Below are 11,160 nucleotides of genomic sequence, written 5' to 3'. Positions count from 1 at the left end.
TTTTTTCATATGTTTGTTGGCCATTTGTATATCTTCTTTAGAGAAATGTATATTTAGCTCTATTGCCCATTTTTTAATTGGGTTGCTTGTTGTTTTTTTTTTTGTAAAGTTGTTTGAGTTCCTCGTATATTCTGGATATTAATCCTTGGTCGGATGTATATTTTGCAAATATTTTCTCCCACTCTGTTGGTTGTCTTTAAGCTCTGTTAATTGTTTCTTTTGCTGTGCAGAAGCTTTTTACTTTGGTATGATCTCACTTTTTAAATTTTCCTTTGGTTGCCCATGCTTTTGAGGTCGTATTCATGAAGTCTCTGTCCAGTCCTACTTCCTGAAGTGTTTCTTTTATGTTTTCTTTAAGAAGTTTTATTGTTTCAGGGTNGGACATTTTCACAATGCTAATTCTTCCAATCCAAGAGCATGGGATATCTTTCCATCTTCTTATCTCCTATCTAATTTCTGTCAGCAGTGGTTTGTAGTTCTCATTATAGAGACTTTCACATCCTTGGTTAACTCAATTCCTAAGTATTTTATTTTTTGGTAGCTATTGTAAATGGGCATGCTTTCTTGATTCCTCTTTCTGCATGTTCACCATTGGAGAAAAGAAATGCTACTGATTTTTTTGAGTTGATTTTGTATCCTGTTACTTTGATAAAATCATTTATAAACTCCAGGAGTCTTTTTTATAGAGACTTTAGGCTGTTCAATATATAGGATCATGTCATCTGCAAACAGGGACTGTTTGGCTTCATCTTTTCCAATCTGGATGCCCTTTATTTCCTTCTCTTCTCTGAATGCTCTGGCTAGTACTTCCAACACTATGTTGCATAGGAGTGGTGAGAGTGGGCGTACTTGTCTAGTTCCTGCTCTTAAAGGAAAAGCTTTCAGCTTTTCCCCATTCAGGATGATATTGGCAGTGGGTTTATCATATATGGCTTTAATTAGGGTGAGATACTTTGTATCTATACCTAACCTATAGAGGATCTTTGTCATGAACAAATGTTGAATTTTATCAAATGCTTTTTCAGCATCTATAGAGATGATCATATGGTCCTTGTGTTTGATTTGATTAATATAGTGTATCACATTTATTGATTTGCATATGTTGTACCAGCCTTGCATCCCTGGGATGAATCCCACTTGATCAGGGGAAATAATTTTACGTATGTGTTGCTGTATTCTGTTAGCTAGTATTTTAGTGAGGATTTTTACATCTATATTCATCAAGGATGTTGGCCTGTAGTTTTCTTTTTTAGTAGTATCTTTACCTGGTTTTGGTATCATGGTGATATTTGCTTCATCGAATGAGTCTGGGAGATTTGCCTCTGTTTCAGTCTTTTAGAATAGTTTGTAAAGAATTGTTTTCAATTCCTCTTTGAATGTTTGGTAAAATTCTGCTGTGAATCCATCTGGTCCTGGGCTTTTCTTTGTTGGGAGCCTTCTGATAACAGCTTCAATCTCCTTTATTGTTATTGGTCTGTTCAGATTTTCTAAATCTTCTTGGCTCAGTTTTGGGAGCTTGTGTGTGTCCAGAAATTTATCCGTTTCCTCCAGATTTTCAAATTTGTTGGCATATACTTGCTTATAGTAGTCTCGAATGAGTGCTTGTATTTCAGATGTATCAGTTGTAATATCACCTTTTTCATTTCTAATTTGTGTTATTTGGGTCTTCTTTCTCTTTTTTTAAAATTAGCCCTGCTAATGGTTTGTCAATTTTATTTATCTTTTCAAAATACCAACTTTTTCATTCGTTGTTCTTTTATATTGTTTTTTGGCTTTCAATTTCATTAAGTTCTGCTCTAATCTTAATGATTTCTTTCTGTCTGCTAATTTTCATTAGTTTCAATAAATTTCTTGATTTCCTATTTGATTTCTTCTTGGACCCATATGTCATTAAGTGGAATGCTGTTTAATTTCCATGTGTTTGTATAGTTTCCAGAATTTCATTTTTTATTGATTTCTATTTTTAATACATTGTGGTCTCAGAAAATACATGGGGTAATTCCAATTTTTTTGAATTTGTTGAGACTTGATTTGTGACCTAATAGGTGATCTATCCTGGAGAATGATCAATGTGCTGATGAGAAGAATGAATATTCTGAGGTTGTTGGATGGAATGTTCTGTAGATATCTGCGAAGTCCAATTGGTCATGTTGTTTAGATCTTGTGTTTCTCTGCTGTTTCTTTGCCTAGTTCTTCCGTCCAATTTTGAGAGTGGGGTGTTCAGGTCCCCTGCTATTATGATATTAGTGTCTATTTCTTTCTTTAGGTCTAATAGAGTTTGTTTTATAAATCTGGCTGCTCCAAAATTGGGTGTGCATATATTTGTGAGTGTTATGTCTTCTTGATGGATCAATGGTCTGTCATTGGGTGTAAATATATTTTTGATGGATTGATCCTTTTATCATTATGTAGTGGCCCTCATTATGTCTTTTTATGGTTTTTAGTTTAAAGTCTGTTTTATCAGATATAAGTATAGCTACTCCAGCTTGTTTTTCTTTTCTGTTTGCATGGTAAATCTTTTTCCATCTTTCACTCTTAGTCTATGTGAGTCTTTATGGGTGAGGTGGGTCTCTTGTAGGCAGCATATAGTTGGGTCCTCATTTTAATCCAGTCAGCCAGTCTGTGTCTTTTTTTTTTTTCTTTTTAAATATATATATTTTTTATTATTTTTATTTTGTCAATATACAATGTAGTTGATTATTGTGTTCCATCACTGAAACCTCCCTCCTTTCTCCCTCTCCCCCCTCCCACCCAGGTGTGTCCCCTCCATTTTCTTGTTGTAAGAACTTCAAAAAAAATTGTGGTTGTTATATCTTCCTTGGGGAATTTAAGCCTTTTCCATTAAGAGTTGTTATTGAAAGGTGTCGATTTAATCTTAGCATTTTATTGATTATTGTTTGGATGTCTCAAGTGTCTTTTGTTCCTTTCTTTCTGATTTACTGTTTGTTTTATGTATTTGTTGGTTCTGTGGGTTGTAGATGAACTGTATGTTTGTTTTTCGTTATTATTGGCATGTTTATTTTACTATTGGTTTTGATATTTCCTGGGTTTCTATGGCAGTGCTAGTTATTTTTCAGGTACCTAACCCAGTACTCCCTTAAGAACTTCTTGTAAGGGTGCTCATGTGGTAGTGAATTCCTGCAGTTTTTGTTTGTCTGATAAATGTACTATTTGCCCTTCATTGTGGAAGGATAGCCTTGCAGGGTAGAATATTTTTGGCTAGCAATCTCTGTCTTTTAGTATTGTGAATATACCATCCCATTCCTTTCTGGCTTTTAGAGTTTGTGATGAAAAGGCTGATGGTAGTCTGATTAGGGCTCCCTTATAAATGATTTGACACTTCTCTCTTGCAGCTTTTAAGATTCTCTCTTTGTCTTTGAGTTTTGACAATTTGACTATAACATGTCTCTGAGAAGACCTTTTTGGGTTGAATACGTTTGGGGATCTTTGAGCTTCCTGAATCTGATGATCTGAGTCTTTTCCAATAACTGGGAGGTTTTCTGCCACTATTTTGTTGAATATGTTTTCAATGCAATCTCCTTTTTCCTCCCCTTCTGGAATACCCATGATTCGGATATTTGAGCGCTTAAGGTTGTCTGATATGTCTCTTAGATTTTCTTCAGTGTTTTTAATTCTTTTTTCTTTCTTTCTTTTTTTTTTTTGTCTGCCTGTATTATTTCAAAAAGCCCATCTTCAAGGTCAGAAGTTTTCTCTTCTACTTCTGCAAGCCTGCTGGTTAAACTCTCTGTTGTGTATTTTATTTCATTGAATTAATTCTTCAGCTTGGCAAGCTCTGCTACATTCTTTTTCAGGGCATTGATTTCCTTGTACATTTCTTCTTTCAGGTCCTGTATACTTTTCTTCATTTCACCATGTTGTCTAGCTGAGTTTTCTTGTATCTCATTCAGTTTTCTTAGAATTATCACTCGAAGGGCTGGCCCCGTGGCTCACTCAGGAGAGTGCAGCACTGGGAGTGCAGCAGCGTTCCTGCCACAGGTTTGGATCTTATATAGGGATGGCCGGTGCACTCACTGGCTGAGTGTGGTGCAGGTGACACCAAGCCAAGGGTTGCGTTCCCCTTACCGGTCACAAAATAAAAAAATAAAAAAATAAAAATTATCACTCAAAATTCCTTGTCAGATATTTCAAGGGCTTCTTGATCTATAGGATCTAAAGCTTGAAAGTTATTACCCTGTGGTGGTGTACTTTTTTGATTTTTCGTATTTCTGGTATCTTTCCTTTGATGTTTAGTCATTGTGGCAGGGTATTTCACAGTCCACAGTTTTGACACTATTGTCGGACTAGGATGTTGCTGGGGTTGCCAATTTGGTATGGCTACCTCAGTGTCTGCTCAGTTGGCCTCTAGTGCCTTGTGTGTGTGGTTGCCTAGGGTCTTGGGCCTCTCAATGGAGCCACCTCTCTGGTAAGCATGCACTTGGCTGGGCTGCTGGGTTGTGCAGCAACACTGCAGGGTGTGTGCTCTCTGCCAAGTTTCTGCCTTCCCTGCTGGACTTCTCCCTGCTCCACGCACACTGGGCTGGGCTGCTGGGTCACACAGCAGCACCACAGATCATGTGGTCTCTCCATATTCTTTTTTAATTCCCCCTTTCATGAGCTCTTCAAAATACCCTTGTATATTTAATGGAATATCATTCAGCCTTAAAAAGAAAAGCTATTCTGTCATTTGAAACAATGTACAGACCTAGAGGATGTTATATTAAGTGAAATAAACCAGACACAGAAAAATACTGCATGATCTCACTCATGGAATCCTAAATAAGAAAAACCTCAAACACATAGAAACAGAGAGTAGAATGGTGGTTAACAGGGGTGGCGTGGCCTGGGATATGAGGAGATGTAGGTTACAGGTTACAGAGTTGTAATTATGGAGAATGAACAAGTCTAGAGACATAATGTACACTGTGATGGCTACAGTTAATAATACCATATACTGGAAATTCACTATGAGGGTAGATTTGCAGTTCTTTGAACATCAAAAAGGAAAAAAAAAATGAAATAAGAGGAAAGAAAAAAAGAAAGGTAACTATGTGAGATAATGGATATAATAATTTTCTAGACTATAGTAATCACTACCATAGGTAGTTTTGTACACCTTAAATTTAGACAATAAAAAAAATATGTTGCTAAACATGCATTAGTCATTCTACAGCAATAATATCATACAAATTTGTTTGAGCACCATCCCCCTCATTTTTTTTACATTGTTAATCTCTTTCCTCTCTTTCCATGGGACCATCATTCTAAACTTAGTATTATACCCTTGCAGTTTCAATATATTCTTTGTGATTCTACCAATAAACAATGCTACTACTTTGCATCTTATTATATTGTATGTGTCATTTTGCAATTGGTTTTTTAAAGATAATACACTTAGTGACTTATCAGTCTTAGTACATTTCATTCTTCTTTCTTATCTTTCACTCTGTCACTGTATTCCACTGTCTTACCACCTCACAATTAATTTACTGCTTCTCAAATTTAAGGGCATTTGCATCGCATGCGCACACACACACACAGGCACGAGTACACACACACACATGGTTTAAAACAATGCCAAAGGACCCAACAAATTTGAGTCAGGTTGCCTCTGGAGTTGGAAGGAGGGGGATGAAGAATAAAAATAGAATGTCTTTGCTATGCATACAATGTTTTTATCTTGAGAAGAGAACCATTATGGCAAGTGACAAAATTTACTAATTCTGGAAGTAGAAACTTGGGCACCTGTCCTGCTATTCTGCACATTTTAAATATTTCACAGGTAACTAAAGAGACACTGTTAGTTAGACTGGAGATGTAGCCTTTGTGGTTTCCACCTCCTCTGCCAGAGTCTCATAGCCAGGCACCAGGGTCAAGTACAAAGATGACCCCTACAACAGGATATCGAGAACACAATATGGAACATTTAACATGCTATAAATTGGTTTAACCACTTAGGATAACACTTGGAAATACCCAAAGGAAAATAAGTCCTTCCTTACACCTGTAATTCTGTCCCAACTACAAAACTCTCTCTTCACTACCAAAACACACAAACAAGAATATTCAACATATTAATTCATAGTAGCAAAAATAAATTACAAACAAAATTTCCATCAACATCAGAAAGTATTTTGATTTATCAAAATAAGATGCCAGAAGATTATCAACTTTTGCCCTATATACCTAATAATTATTTATTTTTAAATATTACTCAGACCAGAAAGCAGATGATAAGTAAAACAATGAAAGAAAACAACTCTAATTGCTGAAGCAATAGTGCTACAATATTATGATTATAGATAATACATGAAATATGATGGTAAGATTTATACTTTAGTGGGTACTTACTCTTGGTACAAGGCATTCTACTAAGTGTTTGTAGTGCATATGGGGGTGACATTCTCTACAAGAATTATGCTCCAGATGGTTATTTTCAGACTCTCACAGTCATCAGACTCTCACAGGAATTTTTTGCTTACTCCAAAAATTAGATGAATAGTGAGTATATAATCTGATTTTTGGTGATGAGAATGAAAGGAATGTCTACTGGTTGACAGTATAGAAATATCTATTATAAATAGACTCTATACACAGCAGGTCCACAGAAGGACAGTCAGTTTTCTGTCTTTGGGCATCATGTCTGTATATAATGCTTGCATCTGTGTAGACATCAGGGTCTAAGACTGAAATGAGCTTAAGCATGAAGCTACTTTATGGGGGAGGGAATGAGTCCCTACAACACTGTTTCTATACATTACTTATCCTGGAATTCTTGTAATAAAAGTCTAGAGGAGTGAGAGTTATCTTTTATTACAAGGCCTTTGGACCTATGGAATGTATAGTATAATAAGGTTTCTTTCTTTTATTAGAAAGAAATGATTCCTGACTGGTTAAGTTCAACTATTTCACACACATTTTAAACCACTGAGATAATCTAAATACAGTGATTTCATAGATGATTAAACTGAATGCTGTTTAGGCTCATGTTGCCCTGTCCAGATAGTTTACCAGTGTCTAATCTCAAGAATTCCTAAATTAGAATATGAAATCTTATGCTCTATATCTCACTGTAGGGTGAATCTTGGAGTGCAATTCACATAATCCTACCCATGCAATCAGGTAAAATCTGGTCTCTGCTATGACCACGGCCTTCTACGGATCCTTTCCGTGACCTATCTAACTTCTCCATGGTTCCTTTTACTTAGAACTTTCCCTAAAATATCAGTATATATAAATTCACCAATGGAGCTTTCAAGAGTGCCTTAAATGTACATTAATCTTAAAAAAAGCATAATAAATTTCCACTGGCTATAAGAATGCATATTAGAGGCATATACATGAGGTTTGAGACTTTTGTGAATATGGAGCATGAGTAGTTGGCTGTAGGACAATCCAACGATGAATTAAGGAGTTAATGTATGTAATGATTGACAGAAGGATTTGTCAGGCAAGAGTTAATGTAGTAAACTAGGAAATGTTAGAACAGTCTAAGAAAACTGTGTAAATTAGTAACACTCACAGAAATTCAATAAGGCCAACTTGAAGTAACCTGAGTCAAAATTATTATTGTAGAAAGTTATAAAGTTCTGAAAAACAATTTAATTCAACTACTCTGACAATAGTATTTCTTATGCTAGTATTTTGTTTTTTAGATCCTTATAAACATTGTGGCAATTATGTAAAAAATATTAATGATGAAAAAAATAACAGTATTGCAGAACCTCACCTCAGGTTCACTTTCTGTAGACTCTGACAGAAGAACTGAGCTTAGAGAGTAGAATTCATTTTCAAAATATCAAAAAGTTATAGAAAGGATATGCTGTGGTGCTGAAAACACCAAGGTCAAGGGTTTAGATCCCTGTACCAGCCAGCAACAACAACAACAACAATGAAAGCAACAAAATGTTATACAAAGGGATAGTCAGTTTCAACCTTATTTTTAAGCACACTTAGCCATTATATTATCTAGTCGTTTCATAAAAATTTGGTGGCAAAAGAGTAAGGCATTGTGGCTTACCCATTATTCCTTTCACTTTGCCTCATTCTAGTAACCCAGGCCAATCCAGATGACACTCACAGATAAGAAAATCTCCTACTGAGGAGGTTCCTCAGGGCTCCCTTCACATCCCTGTTCCTCAGGCTGTAGATGAAGGGGTTCATCATGGGAGTGACCACAGTGTACATCATCGAAGCTATTGCACTGTTCCTGGAAGAGTGTGTAAATGCAGAACTGAAGTACACTCCAAAACCTGTCCCATAGAATAAGAAAACAACTGAGAGGTGAGACCCACAGGTGGAAAAAGCTTTGTACTTTCCTCCTGCTGAAGGCATTCTCAAAACTGAAGAAGCAATGTGAATATAAGAGAAAATGATTCCAGAGAGGGGTATCCCAGCTAACACGCATGCTGCAAAATATATCAGAATATTATTGATGAGGGTATCAGAACAGGCGAGCTTGATGACTTGAACAGCTTCACAGAAGAAGAGGGGGATTTCTGGGTCTGTGCAGAAGGACAGCCGCAGCACCATCAGACTGTGCAGCAGGGAATGCACAACACTAATAGACAGGGAGAGGAGAATCATCAGGACACAAAGCTGAGGGCTCATGATGACCGTGTATCTCAGGGGGTGACAAATGGCCACATAGCGGTCATAGGCCATTACCCCTAGGAGAAAATTTTCCCAACAGGAAAAGATCAGGACAAAACAGACCTGGGTGAGGCAGCCTGTGTAAGTGATGCCTGTATTCTGAGCTCGGATATTCACTAACATCTTTGGGATCGTGATTGTGCTTAAACAGATGTCACTAAAAGACAGATTGGAGAGAAAGAAGTACATGGGGGTGTGGAGGTGGGAGTCAGAGATGACAGCCAGGATGATGAGCAGGTTTCCCAGGACGGTGACCAGGTACATGGACAGGAACAGGCTGAAGAGAAGGGGCTGCAGTTCTGTATCCTCTGTCACCCCCATGAGAAGAAATTCTGAAACAGCTGTTTGGTTTCTGGTTTCCATACTGTTGATGAATCTGGTGGAAATATGGGGTGGTGACAGGATCATCAAATATTTGGTAGTCCCGCAGGCGGAGCATCACCTGATGGAATCACCACCTTGTGAAGACAAGTAGATAAATAAAGGGGAGTTCAAAAGGGTTCATCATGGCTCCTAAGCATGCAAAATCTATAGCTTATGTTGTCAGTAAGAGGCCACATCGAGTGATTGTGTAATAGGCTGTGCCATCTAGGTGTGTGTAAGGACACTCTGTGATGTTCACACGATGGTGAAATCACCTAAAGATGCATTTCTCAGAACATCTCCCTGATGTTAAGCGACCCATGACTGTATCTTGCAACCATGAGCTAGGAAGCAGGAGGGCAAATGTAATGCACTAAAGATGGTAAACCAGAGAAACAGAAACAGGCTGAAACCCTGACGGCATTTTTGGAATGATACATCCTTGGGCTTGTTATTTGAGACAAATAAACTCATACCTGTTTCAGCCAATCAATCTATCAATAAGAATGGTGCCTTCTGTATGCATATTGTGTGTAAATAAATAAATAAATAAAAATAAATAATATAAATAAATAAACAAATAATAAATATAAATAAATAAATAAATGGTGCCTTCTGTATACATACTGTGTTGTTATTTTAGAAAAGACCCGAATCTGATATAGCAGAACATCAACCATTTTTAACTTTGGAAATGGTGAAGAGGTGGTCCTTCTTTAAATTAAACTCTCTGTGCTATTTGATTATTTAAAACATTCAGTAATTTTATAAAGAAAATCAGATAAACTAGGGAGGCAGCCTGAAGATTCTGTCTGAATCCCTCAAGACATCAGAACCGGGACACAGAGATAATACAAAGGTTTGTCAAGAACCAGGAAAGGGAAGGGAAGGTGGAGTTTAGTAAACTTTCTGCCCTCCCCACTGCAAGATTGCAAGTAAATGACAGAGAATTTTATAACAGACGTCCTGTTTTATTTATATTTATTTATTTTCAAGGTTAGATAACCAACTTTATCTTTTTTATTGAATCAAAAATGGAACTTTATCTTTTTTATTGAGTCAAAAATGTTTATACACATTTTTTTGGCTTCAACATTGAGATATATTGATCAAATCAATATTACTAGATACATATTGTTACAAATCATAATTATTCTTTATGCCCCTTGTCCAGTCTCTCCCCATCCCGCTCTCCCACCCCCCTCTAATTACCCTAGATTTCTTCTCTCCTTCTGAAAGATTATTCTGTTGATCATCCTGATTTAGAATAGGAAGATTTCTGCTCTAGAGAAAAATGGTCCTAACCGTAGCAGGGTCTGGGTACAAGATTAGCAGATGAGAGTAAATTGATTATCACGCAACGGTACAAGGAAAGATGTGAAGATGACAATTAGGCTGGAGACGCGTGGTGACTTGATGCCAATCATGTGATGTGTGTACTCTCCTCCCAGCTTCCCCTAGATAAACCTGCAGTAAAACATCTGCCCTCACTTACAAACATTTACCAAAAGAGTTTAGGTTACCTGGCTGGTGTCACTGTGTGATAATGCTTGACATTTCTGGGTGTATCATACAGAAGTTGTGTCTTCAGGAACACAGAGTGAGGCACCAGGCTGCTGGGCCGGAGGGATCATCTGTTGGAGGAGGCTCAGGTGTCTGACTGCTTTGCTGAGAAATGACTGTTGAATGAGGCAGTCACAGGCACATTGTAGTCTCTGTATCCCCACAGGCTCAATACTCAAAGCTCCTCATTAGCCAAGGAATTTTATTGTCACTGTGATCTCAGGACAGCACAAATCCTTAAAGACCAAGACTCTAGAAGGGAGGGATTCAGGATGGCTGCTTGCCTGACCCTGTGAGGTCAGGTGTGCACTGCTTACTTTTCTCCACCTGTGCCTGCTCCTCCCCATGTCACATACTTTGCCCGGGTGGACACGTAGCCTTCTCTAATTGAAATCCAGTCTTCTTTACTTAGGGGTGAACTAAGGCATTGATATCTAGAAAATGATATCAGGAAATTTAATGCCAATCTATATGTAAAAATATGAGGGTCTTCAAAAATTTCACAGAAAGATCCATATTATGTTTTAATTTCATTTTTCTTCCAACTTTTTGAAGTACCCACATATAATTTATAAATGTGGAAAT

At 37.2% G+C, this 11,160-nt stretch overlaps 1 protein-coding gene across 1 annotated transcript; it reads right to left on the bottom strand.

Moving 5' to 3' along the window:
* Positions 1 to 8,073: 8,073 nt before the first annotated feature.
* Positions 8,074 to 9,015, bottom strand: LOC103581973 (olfactory receptor 7G2-like). Its single transcript, XM_008563669.1, has one exon. It carries the CDS (start codon positions 9,010 to 9,012, stop codon positions 8,074 to 8,076), a length of 939 nt encoding a protein of 312 aa, XP_008561891.1. The 5' UTR covers positions 9,013 to 9,015.
* Between the last annotated feature and the right edge of the window lie 2,145 nt (positions 9,016 to 11,160).

The sequence above is a fragment of the Galeopterus variegatus genome, unplaced genomic scaffold (genome assembly GCF_000696425.1).
Source record: "Galeopterus variegatus unplaced genomic scaffold, G_variegatus-3.0.2 Scaffold14465, whole genome shotgun sequence".
Lineage (NCBI taxonomy): Eukaryota > Metazoa > Chordata > Mammalia > Dermoptera > Cynocephalidae > Galeopterus > Galeopterus variegatus.
Note: the sequence above shows the minus strand (reverse complement) of the source record. Positions and strands in the feature narration are given on the sequence as shown.